Source organism: Tursiops truncatus, chromosome 1 (assembly GCF_011762595.2).
Source record: "Tursiops truncatus isolate mTurTru1 chromosome 1, mTurTru1.mat.Y, whole genome shotgun sequence".
Classification (NCBI taxonomy): domain Eukaryota; kingdom Metazoa; phylum Chordata; class Mammalia; order Artiodactyla; family Delphinidae; genus Tursiops; species Tursiops truncatus.
The window spans coordinates 33,991,907-34,013,705 of NC_047034.1; the positions used below are offsets into that span (position 1 = coordinate 33,991,907).

General features: G+C 55.4%; 1 protein-coding gene across 6 annotated transcripts in view; it reads left to right on the forward strand.

Annotated features, from left to right (window-relative positions):
* The window catches only part of TMCC2 (transmembrane and coiled-coil domain family 2), a 36,976-nt gene extending 15,520 nt beyond the window's left edge, over window positions 1–21,456 (forward strand). For 3 of the 6 annotated variants that reach the window (XM_033852470.2, XM_033852475.2, XM_033852472.2), the window contains 3 exons: window positions 17,452–18,392; window positions 19,606–19,741; window positions 20,003–21,456. In XM_033852470.2, coding sequence (XP_033708361.1) covers window positions 17,452–18,392; window positions 19,606–19,741; window positions 20,003–20,314 — 1,389 coding nt within the window. In that variant the 3' untranslated portion in view covers window positions 20,315–21,456. Of the gene's footprint in view, window positions 1–9,125; window positions 9,350–10,141; window positions 10,340–13,403; window positions 16,822–17,451; window positions 18,393–19,605; window positions 19,742–20,002 lie in introns of those variants that run through there. The other 3 variants (XM_033852485.2, XM_033852482.1, XM_033852477.2) reach the window with 3 other exon arrangements.
* The last annotated feature ends 343 nt before the right edge of the window (window positions 21,457–21,799 follow it).

Consider the following 21,799-nt stretch of genomic DNA (forward strand, 5'->3'; position numbering starts at 1 on the left):
TGGAGGGAAGGGAGACCCAGAGGGACCCACAGGGTGAGCCAGTTGTTCAGCCCTTAATGAGCAAGTTTTTTTTTTTTGGCCGCATAGCCTGGCTTGTGGGGTGTTAGTTCCCCGACCAGGGATTGAATCCGGGCCACGGCAGTGAAAGGTGCCGAGCCCTAACCACTGGACTGCAGGGGATTCTCAGTGAGCAAGTATTTTGTTTGCAACAGCTGCCACGCCCACCTCTCACTGCTGAGTCAGCGGATACATTTTTAAAGTCAAATTTGTACAGTCCTGTCAAGCCAGGGTCTCTGGTCCTAGAGCTGTTTAGCGAGGAGGGAGAACGGGAACCTTGTAGTCCTGAGGCTGTGCGAGCGGGTGCGGGGTGGGCACTTTCGGAGGCTGGTGAGGGGTTGTTGATGTTTGCTGACTGGGAATGCAGGGTGGAGGGGGTGGGGAGCCCATCAGCTGGGGAGCTTCTCTGCAGGCTCCCGTTTGGTCTTTACGCCGCCCCCACGGTATCCAGGAGGTGACAGTGGCAGGGTTCTGTTCTTGTTGCTGGTGGAAGACAGGCCAGGAGACTTGGGTGAGCACACTGGGGGAAGGGTCCCTGGGTTCAGGCTGGGAATGGGGAAAATGGTTATTCCTATGACTGTTTTATATCCTTATTGAGAAATTTCATCTTTCCGAAGCTTTGTCATACATATACTCCCTGGTTACTCCTCATAACATCCCTGTGAAGTTGTCAGAGCAGGTACTGTTATCTCCATGTTACACATGAGCAGACTGAGGCCTATAGGAATCAGGAAGCTGCTTGCCTAAGGGCACCCAGCCAGTTCATGGCAGAGAGGAGACGAGACCCCATGTTTCTAGCATGTCCACAAGACCAGACTGAGATCTGAAGTCACTAAAACCGCCAGGGACCATTTTGTGCAATTTCCATCATGAGCGGGTTGCCTCAGCCCAAGGACGGTGGCTTTATCTCTTGGTTGCAATTTCCCCTTCAGTTATACATCCTTTCTGATCTGGCACTGTCCCCCCAGGGATGGCCGTGGCCCTGGGGGATGCTGAGAAGAGGGGGTGCCTCCATGTCCTGAGGAAGGGGGTCTTCCAGCCATCAGTAAACCTGCATGGTCAGCTGACTCCCCCAAACCCAGAGGCCGTTGGCTGGTGTGATAAGCTGGTGGTGGTTCCACCCTGGTCTCTGGGCATGAATAGAAGGGATTCTTCTCTCTCTAGTAAACATAGCCCCACATGCTCTCTGCAAGCTCCCTGGTGATTACTAACATCTATTTTTAATTCATAAGCCTCCCCCACTACCCACACCCCTTGCCATTGTTTAGAGCTTAGCAGCTGACTTTCAGACCAGAGCCGGCCCTATCAGGGGTTGAATTACTGAAACACCCGGGAGGCAGCTAAAGTTCCTTAGCTGTCCTGTGAGGCTCACCCCGGCCCCTCCCTAAGAAAGTAGGGGGCCTGGAGCCCCACGGAGAGCAGGGGTGCGGCAGAGGCACAGAGAAGCGTTCACAGTCCCAGGAAGCAGCTCAGTCTTAGTGATGTTGTTCGCCTGTCATTCGTTCCCTCCAGATCTACTTGGTTGTCTTCAAGGTTGTGTCTTAAATGATTCCCCTTTCAGAACAAAAACATTGTCATCTCAACCTCGCCATTCTGCTTTCTATTATTTGTGTGACACTGAGCAAGGTAACCACTCTCTGTCTTATGTCTATAAAGTGGAAAAATTAAGTCATCATTATTGGTGCCCTGGGGCATCGGCAGGTAAATAGAGAATGCAGGTGACATCTGGGTTCTCCATCTGTGTGTGGCCTTAAGCTCTGGAAATCTGGGCCCTGGAGTTTTCAGCAGGGACCACTGGTTATATGTACAGTGGCAGAGGAATTGGACCTCCTGGTTCCTCAGCAGATGAGTCTCACCCCTCTTCCCGGTCTGTCTTTTACTGAGCAGCAGTTCCTAGAAGACGTAGTGTACACTCAGGAAAATCTAGCAACTCTTCTGTCCTGCCTTGATAACCTGCTCCCAGACTTTCAGAGAGTGGATTAGCCCTTGCAGGGGTCAGAGGCTTGTTTTCCCTTTCTCCCACATTTGGCTTGGTCATTGATGCGCTCTCGGCCTTGTTCAAAAGCTCTCTCCAGCTGTCGCCGCGTTCAGAAGGCTTGTGCAAGGTGTTCCAGCTGGAGGGTCTTGGGAGAGGAAGAGTGCAGGAGTGCTGAGTTCACAGCCAGCTCTACCTGCCCGGCCCCTGACCTCGCCCTGGTCATCCTTCCCCGTCTGTGCAGTGTGGCTGGTCCCCAGAGGATGAGGAGCAGCGTGGGTTGGGGTGTTGGGACCCTGAAGCTCACAGAGGATGTCCAGAGCCTTAGGAGACCAGCACGGAATGCTCAGTGGCAGGAGGACTTTACCGACAGGCCAGCCTGCTGGCCCCTGGCTTCGAGGGTAGGCAGGGCCGGAGAGAGGACCAGGTGCTGAGGGGTGAGGGGGAGAGTGTGGAGATGATGCCACGATGGTCGCTTCCCCGTGGCCTCATGGAGGTGTTATCTCCAGGCCCCAGACGGGGAGACCAGGGATGTTCCGCTCATCACGTAAACCAGAGCAGACTCTGGACAGCCTGTCCTGTACACTCCCCCACTGGATTTCTCCAACAACAAGATTTCTCCTCTGCCCTAATAAATAAGGGGCATAAATAAGCACCCCTGTTTACTCTGAGGAATGGCAGGTGAGGGGCTGCCCTTAGCCCTAGGCTCTTGCCAAGAAGACAGGTCTTGGCAGGTGTCGAGGAGCCTGGTTTTTTTAATGTCTGGAAGCCTGCCGGTTCAGAGGTGGGTGGGGCCAGCTCTGCTGAGAGAGGTTTCCAAACAGGTTCCCTCGGCAGCTGGGGGAGGCTGGACCGTCCATCTGTGAGGCCTCCTGATGTGTCTGAGCTTGTTGCCCAGGTTCCGTGGGAGGCCGACGGGGCCCTGTCCGGCTGGCCCATTGGCCTGTCCACACAAACGCATCCACCTTTAGAGCTGCGTTACACTCTTTCCGTTCAGTCGCTCGTGTACATGCGCCGGTCCGTGCCAGCCTGGACTCACATCCAGTGGCTGGGGAGGACAGCTGCCTTCTCTGTACCCCTCTTCCACCCTCTCTCATCCCCTCTTCCCTTCTCTCTTCCTCTGTGTGGAAAGCCTCCTTAGGCAGAGGGGCAGCCAGCCCAGCGGCCTCAGGAGGGCCTCCTAAGGCAGTGCCCACGCTGCCAGCCGCCCACCAGGCCAAGGCAGGGCAGCTCTGTGCTTCGCCATGAGCTGCTGCTCCCTGTCTCAGTGATTAAAAGCCCCTGTTGCCCAGTATATCTGAGGTACCTGGTGAGTTAAGTTCTTCTTTTAGTCCGATTTGAGTTCCTCATGTTCAGGTGAAGCCCCATTGCTTTTTAGGGGTCCTGTCCAATCAGGAGAGGGGCCGAAGAAATGACTCTGCCCCTTACCTAAAGCTCTGACACCAGAGATCATGAACAGCAGAAGCCTCTTGACTTTAGAGCAGGGTTTTGGACTCAGTTGCCCCAGCAGGCAGCTGGCCTCTGGAACTAGCCTTTATTTGTCTTTTCCCTACTGACATCCATGACTTTCTTTCTAGATAGAAAGTACCCAGTGCTCTCCGGATTAGCTCTGGCTTCTGGGAGTACAAAATTCCCCTAGGTACAGGGGGTGAAGTTAGATACCGTCCAAGTTACCTATCAAGACCTGATGTCATGCCTTCTCTACCCACCTGACTCTAAGCACAACCCCGGGGGTGGGGGGTGTGTGTGAGATGCTACCAGCCCAGACACGGGTGGGAGACACCAGTCAGGCCCCCAGCCTTCCCGCCAGGAGCCTCAGCCCCCTCAGACACGCCCCGGTGGAAGGTGTGCTCAAGGTTTGGGTGATAACAGAGCTGATAAAAGCAGCAAGACGAGCTGTCTGTCATCCGTTCCAGATGACAAGGAGCCAGCGCTGGTGATGTGGGCATGGGTCCTGGCAGCTAGCACAGGTCTCCCCAGCCACCGGGCACATTCCTCCCTGGATTCACCACATCCCTGAGATGTGAAACGTGACCCTGGTCTCTTCTGGTGCCAGATGAGGCAATGGAAATACAGTATCACTTACCTGATCCCTGCTCTGCTTCTTCTTTCTTTTCACAGGCACAGTTTGGGCTTTCTCTATGCACCACAGGGCAGAGGACTCTGAAACAGGAGCAGTGATGAGTGCACACACCCCATTGCATTCCTTCTAGGCTCCTAGGGAACCGAGGGCTCCCCTGAACTGCAGTGAGGGCTGGAGGCAGTGAGCAAAGTTCCTGGGAACAGAAGCCTTCTCTGACCTCCCTTCTCTCTCCAGTGGCAGGCGCTGGGGTGTTGCAGGCAGCTTGTCTGACTGTTCTTTGCCTCCAGCCATCCCGCCGCCCCAGCTCCTGCGCCCACATCCTCCGCATCCTGAGTCTGGTGCCCCTGATTCTTTTGTCCCTTTGACCTTCCTCCAAGTCTGGATTTGGGGAGTGTGCTCACTTCAGGTACCCCACCACCGGGACCCCAGAGCTGGGCCAGTATCCATAGCTAGTGAATAATTCAGCATGATCCGCAGAAGCTAAATCAGATCCTAAGTGATACTGTGACCGGGAGGCCTCCTTTGGGTGGCCGGAAAGGCGAACCCTGCCCTGGAAAGAAAAGTGCTCTGTAATATTAACTTCATTATATAAGGTTTCTTTGCTGCCTGAGAAGGCAGCTTCAGACCCAAATATTATCTGGGTGCCATGCCTGTCTACTGGCTCCTCAAGGGTTCAGGGCATTGTGGACACCCCCAGGCCATGCCAACCATGGCCTTTGACGTGTCCCTTTGAGCCCACTGGCCAGCATGCTGCAGTTTGCAGACCGCTTTGCTTTCACATATATTTCTCATTGAATCACGTCAGCTCATGATGACCTCTGAGCCCTGAGTCAGCAGGACGCCCCAAGAGTTCTATGTTTCAGTCCTCTGCTTTTAGAAGGGAGTCATTCTAAATTATTCTTGGCAAATAGGGTGGGGCGGAGGGCGCTTTGCTTCCTAAAAACTGCCCAAAAAGGAGACACTCCTTCCTCTCTGGGTCACTTTCTCCCAGGCCTGTTCCCAGTGTCGCCTCCCCCAGGGAAATAGAGTGGCTATAGAAGGCATGGAAATTGTCCCTCTTTCCTACCCAGCTGGCACCAGATTTGATTTTCCTAAAAGGGACCTAGGTGTGGTCCTCTCCACTGCCCGGCGTCTGGCTCATGACCATGAACTCTGTAACAGGAGTGTCCATGGCATTAGACAGGGCGAGGACCCATGGGCGAAAGAGATGGCCTCCTCCCTCCCTGGAAGCAGCTGCAAGGTGGTGTGGTGTGTGCACGCCCCGCAGCGCTCTCTACTCTGGCCTTTCCTGTCTGCTTTTCCAGCTCATGTGGCCGAGCCTCTCCACATGCTCCTAGGAAATGCGCCCACCTTAGTTGCTCTAGTTCACCCTGAAGAAGGTGGCCCTTCCTCCTGTGTGTCCCCAGAGGGAAGCCGGGCTCTTTGGTGACATGAGTTTCTAAGAAAATGCACCAACTGGCTGGCTCTAAGAGTGAGTGTTAGGGGAGGGACCTCTGAGTACTGACCAGTTCCCAAACCCCCATTTCCAAGAGGTGAGCGTTGGGGCAGCTGCCAGCCTTTCATGGAGGAATCCTAACCGGGAGATTTTCACAGCACATTTGGAGCCTGAAATGTTTTGAAGACATCACCTTGTATTTGAAGCTACTAAATTTAGCTGCTCTTCAGCATTAGTCTTTGCTCCTGAAGCCTATGACTTCTCAGGTTTCCCACCCTTCAGTGTGTGTGTGTGTGTGTGTGTGTGTGTGTGTGTGTGTGTGTGTGTGTGTGTGTGTGCTTCCCCCCCCCGCCCCGCAGGAGAAAGAAAAATAAGATTTTTTTAAAGAATGTGTGTTGTGGGGGGTGGGTGTGGGGACCTGAAGAGTAATAACAATGGCAAAGGAAGAGACAAGAAAAAACTTAATATTTAAGAGTATTAAAGAAAGAAGGGGCACTGCATGAAAACGAGGGGAAGAGGAAGAAAAAACTAAATTAAGGGGAACCCGGGGAAAGAGAGGGCTGAAACCTGCTGGGCATGCAGAGGAGAGCCTGGCATACAGGACCTGGGCTTCCTTCAGGGTCCAGGCTTCCTTCCAGGGTCCCCTTCCAGGATGACGGGAGCCCGTCTGTCGCCCTGGACTCAGGGTAACTTGTGAGAGCGGAAAGAGTGTGGCTGGAGACGCCTGCCTTGGCTCAGCTGCCTGAGCCTGCGAAGGGCCAGCAACTGCCCTGTCCCCCTGCTCAGATGGAGCCTGTCTCTGCCAGGCCAAAGAGGAGGTGGCAGGGCAGCCAGGACTTGCCAGGAAGCACACTTGGTGGCGGTTACCCAGCAGCACTTCTCTTTGCACAAGGCCAGTTGCTCGGTGGCTAATGTCTTTCCATAGCCTGTCACTTTAGTGCAGCTGCAGCTCTTCCTGTGTCCACTGCCACTCTCAACTTTGCTCCGTATGTAGCTACTTTGTGGCTTTTTCTGTCCCAGGCGGAGTCTTCCAGGCACCTCCTAGAATAACTGTGGGTGTGTGTGTGTGTGTGTGTGTGTGTGTGTGTGTGTGTGTGTGTGTGTGTACATACGCATGTGAAGGAGCCTCAGGACTAGTCATTTCTTTCTCTTTTTAACATCTTTATTGGAGTATAAATGCTCTACAATGGTGTGTTAGTTTCTGCTTTATAACCAAGTGAATCAGCCATACATATACATATGTCCCCATATCTCCTCCCTCTTGCATCTCCCTCCCACCCTCCCTATCCCATCCCTCTAGGTTGTCAGAAAGCACCGAGCTGATCTCCCTGTGCTATGCGGCTGCTTCCCACTAGCTATCTATTTTACATTTGGTAGTGTATATATGGACATGCCACTCTCTCACCTCGTCCCAGCTTACCCTTCCCCCTCCCCGTGTCCTCAAGTCCATTCTCTATGTCTGCGTCTTTATTCCTGTCCTGCCCCTAGGTTCTTCAGAACCTTTTTTTTTTTTTTAGATTCCATATATATGTGTTAGCATACGGTATTTGTTTTTCTCTTTCTGTCTTACTTCACTCTTTATGACAGACTCTAGGTCCATCCACCTCACTACAAATAACTCAATTTCGTTTCTTTTTGTGGCTGAGTAATATTCCACTGTATATATGTACCACATCTTCTTTATCCATTCATCTGTCGATGGACACTTAGGTTGCTTCCATGTCCTGGCTATTGTAAATAGAACTGCAATGAACATAGGGATGCGTGTGTCTTTTTGAATTATGGTTTTCTCAGGGTATATGCCCAGGAGTGGGATTGCTAGGTCTTTAGTCATTTATTTCAATAAAACCTGTGATGTGTCAGGCATTTTTACTCATGTTCCCGTTTGATCCTCCCCTCCCTGCAGCCCTGGGAGATAAGGATCATATGTATGATTTTGCAGCTGAGCTGCAGAGAATCTCCAGGGCTCAGCTCACCCACCCTCTCCTCCAGCTCCGGATGCCACCGGTCTCATCCCTGAGGCCTTTTTCTCCAGACTGCTGCTTTGTGGGTGCTGCCGCCTCCTCTTGCAGTTGTGAAGAGGCGTGTACAGGGCCTGTGGAGGCTGCATTGCTAGCGAGTGGCGGGATGAGGAGTCACAGCAGGCCTTCTGACCCGAGCCCTCTGCCGTGTGCTGAAAGGTGTAACCTGCCCCCAGGGAGCGAGGTGTCTTCCTGCAACACACTCCTCTCCTGCCGGGGCTTTCCAAGCCCCCCCCTCTTCACGCACTCCTCCCAGTGCAGTGGTAGACACTGAGTCACAGAGCCTGTGCTCGCTCGACCAAGCTCCCATAGCAGGTATGGAGCTGAGACCCACACCCTGGTCATCACCTTTTCCACCACGTCATGGCACCTCGGGCTCCTGCTTCCCACCCCCAGGGCAGGAAACTCTGCATCCCTGGCAGATTTGGGAACGTTTCAGACATGTTAAGATGAGAACATACTCTGGAGGCAAAGGGACCTCTCTGCTGCTGGTTTGCCTGGCAGACATCACCCCGGTTCCTGTTCGTCCCTTTTCTCTCAGCAGACTAATGGTTCACCCTGAGCGCCACCCCACTTTTTCCTGCTCTTCGGTTATTGTGCTGATGGGTGAGTTGTCCCTGGAGGTGAGCTGAACCCTCCCATTAGGGAGACGCCAGATGCCACCTCAGGGTCATCTTGGTGGTGCAGTGAGGCCTCGAAGGAACCTCTTCGTGGTGCTTCTGAGCCTTCATGATCCTGGGCAGCTGGGGAGTGAGACCTTGTGAGGTGTCATGAGAGCCCCAGGGCTCGGCTTACTCAGCCGCCTCCTTGCCTCTGGGCTTCTGCTGCTACTGCCTTCTCCTTTTTCTCCTCCCCGCCCCCCGTTTTGCTTGTAAGAAAAGGTTACATATGTTAGCTTGGCGGAGCCTAGAAGGGGGTGGGGGGCAGAGGAAGGATGTCTTGAGTGTGAGAAGACCAGGCTGCCTCCGTGGCTACCCAGGACAGACTGCAGTAGCTGGACTGCCTTCCATCTCAGCTCCGTGGGATAGATCAGGCAGTCATCTACAGACGTCAATACCAGGAAGGGTCAGTCTTACGCTAGACACAGCGAAGGGCCAGGATATAGTTAAGATCTGATCCCTGCCTTCCTGGGATCATTAAGACTTAAGACTTGTTTATGCAAGAGGAACAGTGCACATGCCCAAAGCATGAAGAAAAAACTCAAGTGCCGTAGGCGGGAGGTCATCTACAGGTGTGGGAAGCTGCTGGAAGCGTCCCTGACCCCGCATGGCCCTGACTGCTTATGCTCGAGCCGGCCCCACAACTTGGGACCTCAGTGTTGTGCCCTTGCTAGGCCCCTGTCCTCACAGACCCCAAGTCATTGCCACCACAAATGTTTGTAAGGTTTCCATGAGCCTAGGGTGTGGGGACTTCTGCTCTTGGTGTTCTGGCTGAGGGCCCTGGCATTGGGCCCTAGAGATAGCACTGGGCCCTTATCTCCGTGCACCTTCTTGAATTTGGGCCGCCCCGTCAGCGTGATCCATGCCGATCCTTAATATTTAAGCCCCGAGTCTCTCACCAGGCTCAAGTGGGTGCAGAATCTGCGTCGTCTTTGGTGATTCTGCTGTGGGACGCTGCCCTTAGAGAGGCCCAGCAGATCCCTGAACTCTGCTGGCCACCCCGGCACCCTCCTTACAGCTTGCTCTCCGCAACTGTGGGTCTCTCGCCCCCTCTGCTGGCCGCTCACGGGATTTCTTGCTGGGACTGTCAAGATGAAGTCCAAGGAGGAAGAGACGGCTGTGAGTTTGTCATCCATGTTTTATCTTGGGTGTTTTTGCTGGGGTGGGGTGGAGGGGGGGGGGTGTGACGAATGGGAAGTAGAAGCTAGCGGGGAAGTAGCTGGCAGCGGTGTCCAGAGCAGAAAGTCGATTTCTAGGATCTCAGAGAAGAGGAAATCCCCTGGTGAGGCTGGCTACTGCCTGCTTCCTCCAGGCAATTATTGGAGTAGGGAGGAAGCCTTGGGAGTGATGGTGCCTTCAGCCTGTGGGCAGGGCAGCGGGGAAAGAGGCAGAAGACTGCAGGCTGAGCTGGCTGTGTTAGCATCTGCCAGAGAGTTCCCTCCAGGCTCCAGCCTTTTTGGCTTTGAAGAGCTTGCCTCCATCCTGGAAGCCTGGCTAGGAGGTCCACTTCTGTTCTGAGGCTGAAGAAGGGAGTTGATGGGACTGTGCCTGTTTGTGAGAGGGGCTTCTGACGGTGAGAGGCATTTGTGCGTGCATGAGGGGAGGGGAGAGGAGGAGAGGGGAGAGGAGGGGAGGGGCGGAGCATCCATCCGGTTGGGTGAAAGATGCAGGTGCACGTGTTGCCATGTGCTTCCCCAACCTGCCCCCAGGCAGGAGTTGCTATCTGTCACACCTGGATGTCCTCATGAACACTGGACTCATAGTGGCAACAGCTGGACTTGGGGATGGGCAGGGTGGAGGAGGGCACCCGCTTGGTGATCCTCCCTGTCTCCTCCCAGATGGGAAGGAGCAGCCGTGAGCCCCAGGGAGGGAGAAATCTCCCAGCGCAATCCGCCCCTAATCCCCAGGCTGGGCCTCAGACTGGAGATGGCGGCTGCAGAGCCTGGGAGCTCCGGCACACCTGCTCGCAGACCCCGGCTTTCCTTGGCAAGCCCAGCGCTGCCCAGGGACTGTGATCCCGGGGGCCTGGCACAGCCTGCAGAAAGCTGGGGCCTCAGGGCCCCTGGTACCCCAACACCAGCACGGCTTTGGGAAACGGTACCTACACAGGTGAGGCCCTGGTAGGGATGGGGGTGGGGTTGGGGGATGGAAGAAAGCCATTTCTGGAGTTTGTCAGGTGGGCTGTGCTCCCCTCCAGTCTCTTGGGTTGTGGCCCCCTCTCCTCTTCTCTCTCCATTATAGAGATGGGAGAAGGGAGGAGGGGTGAACACCAGGCCTCCAGGCTTAGGCTGACGGGTGCTGGCAGGGCCCTTGGGGTTGGGTGAGGGAGCCCTGGCACAGAAACCTACAGACGTCACAACGCGTGGGGCCAGAGGAGCTGACATGAAATTAAGCGGAAGGGGTGTTCCCCCTTGTGGCTGCCTCTGTCTACAGAGAAACAGTGACCGGGAGGGAGGAATGTGAAGGGCCAGTGAGCACCATCCCAGTAGGAGGGTCCAGAAGGAGCAAAGTGCTGGGTGCTTGGAGCTTTGGGAGAATTTGGAGGATTGAGAATACAGGAGGCGCCAAGGTGGGAGGGCAGCTCCGGGGTTCCAGCCAGGGTGTGGGTATGAGGAGGCAGAGGGAACAGCACAGCAGGGCATTTGTGTGGACAAAAGGGCATTGTTCTCAGCAGGGCAGGGAATGAGGCAGCTGAGCTGAGGATGTAGTTTTGACCAGAACCAAGGGGTGGACCTATCAGAAAGGACTGGAATCCGAGGGCTAGATGAGAGGAGTGTCGCTCTGCCAGGAAGAGTCACCCTTAGGCTCAGGGCGGGAGGAAGCACTTGCTGGCTGCAGGAGGAGGCTGATTGAAGCCTCCACCCAGTGCCCGGCTGCCTGGAGATCGTAGGTGCTGCATGAAAGGATGCAAGAGTGAGTTTCCTCATCTGTATGGACTCTGCACCCTGCAGTCCCTCGTAGCAGCGTAAAATTCCTTGTAAAGCCGCTGAGGGCACTCATGCAACGAGGAAGGGGCACTGCAGGAAGAGCCAGGTCCCTCACGCACCTGCCCTTGAATCCCTCGTGTGGCAGCTGGGGTCTCACTGCAGGAGTTTTTCACCTTACTCTTACCCAGTGAACAGCCCCAGGTGTATATATGTAATATATCCTCCTCCACGTGTACCCCTTTATCTAAGCATTTGCCTCCCTGCCCTCTGGAGAAAAGCCACGTGGGCTCCCAGGCACCAATGGAACCACTGGATGGGCTGGTGCCTTCCCCTCCCCCACCCCCTGCCCCTCCCCGCCCCTCCCCGCCCCTCCCGCACCTGGCTTGGGTTAGCTGTGATGATGCCTCAGAGCCGGGGTTGAGCGGCTTCATAGCACCTGCATTATCTGGGAGAATGGGAGCAGCCCCTGGCTGAGGACCAAGGGTTGGCGTAACCTTCCCAGTCTGCCCTGGCTGGAGCATCAGGTTGGTGTGGGAGATGTCAGGTTGCCTCCCTCCCAGCTTCATTGTAGGGTCACACTGCCTCTTTGAGCAGGGGGTGGGGTGTTTGCTGGCCATGGCTGTCCCTCTCCATCCTGGCCTGGGTTACCTCCCTTTCCCTAGAGGAAGGAGGGGAATCTGTGTGTTCTCCATCCTGAGAAGGGTGCTCAAATCAGAGTCACAGGGCGAGAAGTCAGCAGATGGAAGCATCTCTGCTGAGTCACCCAGGCTGACAGGCCTGTCACACTCACCTGCGGGGCTCTTAGTCACTGCAGCCCAGGAGCAGCACCCTGCGTGGACCTCAGCCCATCTGGTCAGACCCACAGACAAAGCAGGGTTGACACCCGACTCCATTGCTCTCCACCCTGGGAGGGGGCACACAGGCCACCTGACCCGGGATGACAGGGCCACCCTGCTCTCCTAAAGGGGGGCATAGGAGCCCCAAAGCTCTTTTCTTTGCTCTTTTTTTTTTTCCAAGAGTGACCTTAGTGTTGGCTTTCCAACCCCTGAGCAGGTAGCTAGGACAGGAATCATCTTCTATGCGGCTTGCTCTGGGGACCCTAACAGGAGAGCACTTTGTAAATGTAGGAGGAGGCTGCCTGTCCCTGGGGGAGGGGAGTCACAGGCTGGGGGCCATCTCCGGTCTCCTGGGAACCTGGGAGCGCAGGTGTGGAGCATGCATTCCTTGCAAGTGTAATTGTTGATATGGTCCATCTTGAAGCATGTTTATAATGTGTTTGTACTGTTGCTAGAGAAATAGACCCATGATTCACATCTCACAGTTTACATGGCTAGCGTCCTTCCCCTTTGCACTGAGGAGCTTCATGTAAGCTTGGATGCTTCTGTCCCAACAGTGTCTGCCTCAGGGACCCAGGCTGCCGGGCCAGTGTGTGAGAGGAAGACCCATGGCCCGTGTCTGGCCGGGTTAACATGGAGATGTGAGCTCAGGCCCCGGAGGAGGTGGGAGCCCTGTAACCTGGCAGAGCGCCTAATCCGGCTTCGCTCAGCTCTGCTGGAAGCGGGCAGGGAGAAGAGTCTGAGGGGCTGTGAAGCCTCGTGGAGGGGGTGCTCCCAGGGGTGTGTCTCTCCAGAGCAGGGAGACGAATAGGGAAGGTTGTGCCCCGGACACTTCTGACAGCGTCCCAGCTCTGGCTCTTCCAGAACATTCATCAGCACTTCTCGAACATCACTGTCTGTGTAGAACAGTGTCAGTGACCTCAGCCCTGGCTGGTGGGCACCCTGAGCAGGGAGCGTGACCTGGCCTCTGGGTTGCCTTGTGTGGATAGGGGTCATGGAAGAAGCATGGGCCACTCTCCACGGTTCTCCTCTTCTTAGAACTTGCCCCCCTGTGCACAGGGATTCTTCCTGGGGTCAGGTGCCTGCGGAGTGTCTGGCTCCTCTTAGGCAGGAGAGTGGGGTGAGGAGGCCATGGTGTTGGTGGCTAGGCATGGACAGAGGGCTGGGTGGCCTGGGCCATGTGAGGCTCTGTGACAGTTTCGAGAGAGGAACAGCAGTGCCTGTGTAGGCCACCCACTGCCGTGCTCCAGGCTGGGGCACCCTGGGAGTTCTCACCTGCTAGTGACCGGGAGTTCAGTGATCTGTATTGCTCCTCTTTTTAGTGAGTGAGTTAGAGCTGCTTCTTCCTTTTTTTTTGGGGGGGGTGCTGTGCTGAGCAGCGTGTGGGATCTTAGTTCCCCGATCAGGGATTGAACCTGTGCCCCATGCCTGCAGTGGAAGCACAGAGTCTTAACCACTGGACCGCCAGGGAAGTCTCAGCTAGAGCTTCTGCTGTATTAAAAATGTGCCCATAAGATGAAGGACTCAGATACCCTCCCGCAGACCCACTCTGTAATAGGACATGGGCTGGCCCTGCAACCTAGGCCAGCAGATTGAGGGCCCTGGCCTTCCACACCCAGGTTGTGCAACCATCACCTCTTTCTAGTTCCAGAACATCTTCATTATCCCTAAAGGAAACCTGTACCCATTAAGCAGTCACTCCCCATTGCTCCCTTCCCCAGCCCCTGGCAACCGCTAGTCTGCCTTCTGTCTCTATGAATTTAAGTATCCTGGACATTTCATATAAATGGAATTGTACAGTATGTGGCCTTTAGTATCTGTTTTCTTTTACTTAGTGTAGTGCTCTTGAGATTCATCCACATTGTAGCCTCTATCAGTACTTTATTCATTTTATAATCAAGTAAGATTCCATTGTGTGACTCTACCAATTTTGCTTACCCATTACCCAACGATCAGTGGACATTTGAGTTGTGTCCACCCTTTGGCTATTGTAAATAGTGTTGCTGTGAACATATGTGTACAAGTACTTGTTTAATACCCGCTTTCAATTCCTTGGGGCTGCACCTAGGGGTGAAATTGCTGGGTCATAAAGTAAATCCATGTTTAATTTTTTAAGGACCCTCCAAACTGTTTTCCACAGCAGCTGTGCCATCTTGCATTCCTGCCAGCAAAGGTGTGAAGCTTCTGATTTCCCCACATCCTCGTCAACACTTGTTATTTTCCTTTTTAAATTTTAGCCGTCCTAGTGGACGTGAAGTGTCGGTTGATTGTGATTTGTTTTTGAGCACCTGCCGTGTGCCCTGAGATTGTACTGTGACCGTTGCCTTCATGGTCTCATTTTATCCTCCTGACAATCCGTTGAGGTGGGTAGAAATACCCCCTTTTTCTAGATGAGAAAGCTGAGTCCCAGAAACGTTAATGACATATCTAAGGGCACACAGCTGGTAAGTGACAGAGCCAGGATTCTAAACCGGTGTTTGCTTCCACACTTAGTGCCCTTTCCATTGTCCTGCATGGGCCGTGTATCCTGTCTCATTGCGATTCTTCTTCTTCTCTTATTTTTTGTGAGCAAATCTCATTCTCCTCGTGCTCTGCTAGATTCATCCCTCTTAACAGCTTTCTCATCTTTTTTCTTCTAATGCTCTAATTTTCCTTCCTTTGTTAAAGCATAATCCCTCTTTGTACCTCTGCCTGTCTGTCTGCAGCCTCCTTGGCTCTTTTTTCCTGGTCACCCTGTCTCCCTTTCGTCCTGAAAGGGCGCTGCAGCCTTGGTGGGGGGGGTGAGCTTGGGAAGAGGAGGGAGCGGAGAACTCCCTGGGGGCAGGGACAAAGAGGCATGTTCTGTGACTGGAGCCAGCCAGAGGCTCCAGGCATTGTAGACCCAGTGGAGGGGCAGGAAGGAGCTGAGGTCCTGCCGCAGGAACCCCAGGCTTGAGTCTGGGCCCCAGGGCAGAGAAGAGGGGCGGGCGGTGGGGAAACGGGTGGGACCGCAGCCCACTTCAGCTCACCACCAGGCCCTGCTGATTTTCCTGGAGTGCCTGTTCTCTCATTCATGGGGATTTCACAGCCAGCTTCAGCTCTGCTTTTCTATTTGTAAGCCAGACAGCCACCAAATTGAGGGGTAAAAGGCTCTGAGCTGCCAGACTGGAGCCCGGACGGGCAGGGAATTTGCTCTTTCACACTCCCTTGTAGTCCAAAGCACTTTTGCTTTTCACAGCGAGTCCATGTCTCATTAGGTCCTCCGACACTCCTCCAAGTAGGTGGGACCGATGCTCTCCTCTTTATAAAGATGAGCCCGCGACCTAGCTGAGCATCAGGCAGTGAGGCCGCCAGATCCCAACTCATTTTCTGAATATTCTTTCTCCCACGCAGCGAGTGGAAGAGAGGGAAAGTGTTGAGTCTCTTTGGAAAGCACAGCGGCCTTATAAAGGGGTCAAGTTCTTTCATCTTAAAAGCTGTGTGTTGCATATAGAATTAAATTTTGCCTCATAGTATCAATGTTGAGCAAATTTTTTGGTATAACCTTTTAAATAAACTTCATTTCCTCCGCCACACACACAAAATGTTGTGCTGGCAGATGCAGACGGCACCGATGAGTGCCTCTGCCTGTGCTGTGCCGACGGCTCGCTGCACATCATCTTGTGTTACCCTCACCAAAGGCCTGAGAGGAGGTATGATGGTCCCCATTTTACAGGGGGGAATACTGAGGGTCAGGAAAATCGAGAGATGGGGTGTTTGCCGTCACTGCAGGAACAGCACAGGAAGAAGGGGTTTCACTGCACGATGCAGTTTGAAGTCAGATTGCTGCAACGAGTAGACCTTGGGACGGGTCATTAAGGGAGACTGTGGAATTGGCTCCTCTGATATACAAGGTCCTGAAGGTATCGGCACCCGGCAGAGGGCAAAGGGACATGCGGGGAGCCCCAAAGCACATGTCAGAGGAAAGTCCTGACTTCAGGAGGTATGGGAAGGGATGGGTTTTGTACCCAGCGTCCCCAGTGGAACGGGGACCTGAAAAGGCTGAAGAGGAAGCCCACAGAGGAGACACCCTCCTCTGGCTCCTGAGTTTGGCAGGGCTGTTGTTTTTAACAGCGTTTGCCAATCATTTTGCACCTCTGCAGAGATGGAGCCCAGTGGCTTCTGCCTGCAGTTGGCACGGGCTGCTTCCGGTGCGTGAGCTGCGAGCTGGGGTCACTTTCTTTGTGTTTAACCCCTTCCCCCATGTGCACCTCACCCTGCCCCCACCCCCACATACACAAAAATAGCGAATATCTGACCGGCCCAGGGTGTGCTGTGTGTAAAAATACAGGGGGTTGAGCCATTTCCTGCTGCTTCCGTTGTTGCGTGGAGATAAGACACTGGGACTCGGCTGTGGACAGCGGTCCTCCAACAGGCTGAGGCAGGTCTGGCCCTGGGAGAGTGGGGCTCCAGGCCCGCCTGCTTTCATCCGACCTTGCTTCCCATCTTTCCTATCTTCTGTGACCTTTCCTTCCCCTCTCTCCCTGCCCCCTATCCTCTCTCAGTCTCTCTGCTCCATTCTTTGTGCCACCCTGATGCACTCAGGAAGCCTGCCTGCCTGCGAGGAAAAGGCGCTGTCCTCTCCCTCCTGCACATTCACCTCCTTCCATGCTGGATGGCTGGTACCCCCAGGCCCCCAGCCTGGGCCCCGCTTCCCTGTGGGTTACTTCTGGGACTCGAGCCCTTGGGGACCCAGCCAGCAGGCAGGTGGGGGTGTGCTCCTCTCCCTGGCCTGGGAGACCGGGCAGGGCTGGGCACTCCCGCCATCATGAAGCGGAAGAGGTTGCTGACGACCCCAGGGAGCTGGAAGGTAAGGGCAGGGCTGTGAGAGGTGTCCGCTGAGGCAGGTGGCCCGCTGAGCTGCACTGGGGAAGCCCAGGTGGGGAGGGTGCAGGGAAGTGCTTCCTGTGCCTGCATGGGGCCCAAGTGTAGGCTCTGGTCAGCTCTGAGGGAGAGGCCTGCTCCAGGCAGGAGCCTTATGGAGGGCTGAGTCCAGAGGGACAGCGTGTCTCATCCCCAAGAAATAACCCCGTGACTGCAGTGAAGCCTCAGACCTGCTTGATCCATGTGATGGGGCAAAAAGAGTTCTGGGCTGCCAGTTCTGTCTTCCTGAAGCTGTTTGTCCCTGAGCAACTTGCTTGAACTCTCTGGGCCAAAGGAGGAGCAGGTCTGCCTAGACTGCATTTTAGGGTTGTTGTGGGGATTGGGTAAATAGCAGATGTGCAAGCCCTTCCTAAATGGCAGCTGTGAGGGAATACTGTTGTCATTGCCATTATCCTTTCGGACTCTTTCCTTAAAGTTTCCTGTTCATCCCGCATCTGTTTTCCAGGCAGTGAAAACCAAGTCCAGAGTTGTCCAGGGACACACGAGAGACCCCTGTGGGCCCCCTCCCTTGGTTTCCTGATTGACTTACGCTTCTTCTGCTTGCCTTCTTGCCCAGGTCGACAAGGGGGACCTCGCAGCCCTGAGCCTCCCTGGCGGCCCTGGCCACGGTGACGCCGATGGCCCCATCAGCCTGGATGTGCCGGACGGGGCCCCGGACCCCCAGCGGACCAAGGCCGCCATCGACCACCTGCACCAGAAGATCCTGAAGATCACAGAGCAGATCAAGATCGAGCAGGAGGCGCGGGACGACAACGTGGCAGAGTACCTGAAGCTGGCCAACAACGCTGACAAGCAGCAGGTGTCCCGCATCAAGCAGGTGTTCGAGAAGAAGAACCAGAAGTCGGCCCAGACCATCGCCCAGCTGCACAAGAAGCTGGAGCACTACCGCCGGCGCCTGAAGGAGATCGAGCAGAACGGGCCGTCGCGGCAGCCCAAGGATGTGCTGCGGGACATGCAGCAGGGCCTGAAGGACGTGGGCGCCAACATGCGCGCCGGCATCAGCGGCTTTGGGGGTGGCGTGGTGGAGGGCGTGAAGGGCAGCCTCTCCGGCCTCTCACAGGCCACCCACACCGCCGTGGTGTCCAAGCCCCGGGAGTTCGCCAGCCTCATCCGGAACAAGTTTGGCAGCGCTGACAACATCGCCCACCTGAAGGACCCTCTGGATGACGGGCCCCCCGAGGAGGCGGCCCGGGCGCTGAGCGGCAGTGCCACGCTCGTGTCCAGCCCCAAGTACGGCAGCGACGATGAGTGCTCCAGCGCTAGCGCCAGCTCGGCTGGGGCGGGCAGCAACTCGGGGGCCGGGCCCGCTGCGGCGCTGGGGAGCCCCAAGTCGAACATGCTGTACGGCGCCCCCGGAAACATGGATGCCGTGCTGGAAGAGCTGCGGGAGATCAAGGAGGGCCAGTCCCACCTGGAGGACTCGATGGAGGACCTGAAGGCTCAGCTGCAGAGGGACTACACCTACATGACCCAGTGCCTGCAGGAGGAGCGCTACAGGTGTGTGCCGCCCGGCCCGGCCCTGGGGAGAGGGGCCGAGCACCGGCTTGCAGACTTGGTGGTAGCAGCAGACGGGGGAGCATCTAGAAGGCTCCTGGGCTGCTGGAAGGGGCCAGGAAGAGGCTCCGAGTCCCCTTCCACCAGCTTCCAGGGCAGCTGGAAGTTAGGATTACGGGGCCTGTGGAAGGAAGGCTCTGCCCGTCTCAGGAGCTTTGAGCGTCCCTCCTTGATGATTACATGGTTGTTGTACAAAAGGAGAAACCGAGGCAGGAGCCAGCTACATGGCCTTTTATCTGGAGAGAGTCTGGCTAAGAGCGCTGACTCTGGAGCCAGGTTACCTGGGTTCAGATCCCAGCTCTACTCTTTACCCTTTACCTTGAACAAAGTTCTTAATACTCTTCGTACCCGGTGTCCTCATTTGTGAAGCGGGAATAACGTGAAGCCCTGTTCACAGGGTTTGTGAGGGTTGAGTCCAAACCTGTAAAGTCACCGTATGTAGGTGTCTGGCGTGGTCCATGTGATCGTTCAGCTGGGGCTCCCGAGTCAGCCTGTCCCCTCCTTCCCTTCTGTCGGCTCTGCTTTTGCTCTGCGCCTCTCGTGTGCCATTTGGCACCTGCTCCTTGGGAGTCTTCGGGATCTTTTCTTTAGTTAGCACCTTTTCTTCTTTATATATGGGAAGAAGGTTTGGAAAATTGAGGGGGAAACCTGCCTGAAAGCTAACTCCCCCCCCCCCGCCGCCCGCCATAGTAGTCATCTTCTATATTTTGTGCCTTCAGAGCAGGGATTGTGTCTCTATATCCCTGGGTCCCTGGTACCCAGGAGAGCCTGTTAGCCCAGGGCTTAAGGGTTGAGGTTGTTGAAGTTAGTCAATCCCTGACTCCTCCATTCATGAGCTCTGTGATCTCAGGCAAGTTCCTCAACCTCTCTATGCCTCAGTCTTCTCGTCTGTAAAATGGGGATGACACTAGGACTTATCTTGAAGGTTTGTGGAGGAGGATCCTATGGGATAATGTGGCGAAAGTGCCTAGCCCAGGGCCTGCATATAAGAAGTGCTGTGTACGTAGTAGCTTTCATTGTGGTTGCTGTTAAAATTGGACAGGGCTGGACACCTGGGGTGGGTTGAGTCATTGTTGAGAATGAGTGAAATTGATCCTGGGGAGAGACAAGGGGCTTGGGGAGCTGGGACTGGTGTCATACCTTCTCCCTCCGCCAGGTATGAGCGGCTGGAGGAGCAGCTCAACGACCTGACCGAGCTTCACCAGAATGAGATGACCAACCTGAAGCAGGAGCTGGCCAGCATGGAGGAGAAGGTGGCCTACCAGTCCTACGAAAGGGCCCGGGACATCCAGGTACAGCAGCCTCAAGAGGAATCCGGGAGTGGGCTGGTTCCGCCGCTTCCCCTTAATCAAGACTTCCACTTCCCACTGTCCTCCCCAGATAGTCATCATTAAAGGACTCGGGCCCCTAGCTGCAGCTGATCACTCTCTACCCTGCCTGGCCTTCGGAGGGGGCACCCTGTGCATTGTCACCTCCTCGGAGGGGCAGGTAGGGTTTAGGCTGGGGGTCTGCCCGCCCCGAGCTCCAATGCACCCACCCCTGTGTCCCTGCAGGAGGCTGTGGAGTCTTGCCTGACCCGGGTCACCAAGCTGGAGCTGCAGCAGCAACAGCAGCAGGTGGTGCAGCTGGAGGGCGTGGAGAACGCCAACGCACGGGCGCTGCTGGGCAAGTTCATCAACGTGATCCTGGCGCTCATGGCCGTGCTGCTGGTGTTCGTGTCCACTCTCGCCAACTTCATCACACCACTCATGAAGACCCGCCTGCGCATCACCAGCACTGCCCTCCTGGTCCTCGTCCTCTTCCTCCTCTGGAAGCACTGGGACTCCCTCACCTACCTCCTGCAGCACGTGCTACTGCCCAGCTGAGCGGCCGGCCTGTCCCGACCCCGTGCTCTCCCCAGCCCCCAGCTGGCCATGCTTCTCCGGGGGAACCCTGGGACTCCCGAGTCCTTGGACTTCATCATGTGTCCAGTTTGGCCTCCTGCCCAAACTGTCCATTCCGGCAACTTCTGCCCCCTTCTCTGTCCTTGCTTCTTCTGTCCAGTGCCTCCTCCCTGTTGGCCTGAAGGGAGCCGTCAGTGTAGCCCTGGCTGGAGGCGGTGGGGGCGTCGGTGGCCAAATGGAGCAGAGGACACCCGGATGGACTGTTCTGATTATTTACAGTCACACAAGTGCTCCTCCCAGCTGACGCAGATGCCATGGGTCAGGAAGGCCAATGAGAAGAGGGGCGGGAGAGGGCCATGCCTCGGCTTTCCTGGGGAAGAGCCCATGCTTCAGGCAGCTCCGGCTCCCTCTTTGTGGAGATGGTCAGAATGAAGGCAAGAGTTTCAGGAAGGAAGCTCCCCAGCTCACCCCTCCCTCCTCCAGAGCTGGGTTGAGGCTGGGTTCTGGGTTGGGCCCTTCTGGGATCTGAAGGATGCAGGCTCTGGAGGCCAGTTAGGTGTGGCTTTGGATTTGTGTGTTCCCTGTTATCCTTTCTGCCTGTCCCTGGATCTGCTCTTTTCAGGGAAAGAGGCCCCAGGGGTCCCAAGCTCTTAGGGTTCTGTTTATTTATTTATTTATTGGTTCCTTTGTCCCTTATTCCCCTGAGCTCCAGGGAGAGGTCCCACCCCCGCCCCCCTCTCCGGTCCTCTCTCTGAAGCCAGGGCTGCTGCTTGGCTGTCGGGCACTTCCATGCCATTTAGATCTGGAGCCTCCTGGCTGGGGGAAGTGGGGCAGAGCCGCCCAGCCCCACTCTCCCAAGCGGCGCCTCAGCCTCTTTTATATGTCTGTTTATTCCGTATGTGTGTATCTGTGTGGGGGAGGTTGTCCGTTGCTTTCTTTTTTTTAAGGCTCTGGAGTGTTGTGTATGGTTTCTCTTCACATCCCAGCCTCCCCAAGGGCACTTCCAAGAAGAGAGGGGATTTCTCAGAAAAGGAGAGAGAAATCCCCTGGAACAGGGGAGGGCAGTGCCTGCCAGCTGTTGTGGACCTTCCCGAGAAATAAATATCCTCTAAATTTTCAAACCATCCTGTCTAGCGTTGGTTGATTAGGCTGTTTCCATGGAAACCACCGAGTCTCTCCCAACACTCAAGCATTCTGGGTAACACAGACTGGGCCTCACCTATTGGCCTGTGGCCTTCATCCTCCAGGATCTGACATTGAACAAAGTGTCATCCACCCTTCCCATTTGCTTTCCACAGCCAAAGCTCTGGCCTGGGTGATAGGGAGGTGAGATGATGTCCACCCCATCCAGCCTCCCTGGAGTGCTTTCTAGGAGGAGGGAAATTGGGAGAGATTTCCTTAGTTTGGAGAACATAAGCAGCTGGAGGCCTCGATGACAGCAGTCATGCCCAGGTATGGCCACAGGAG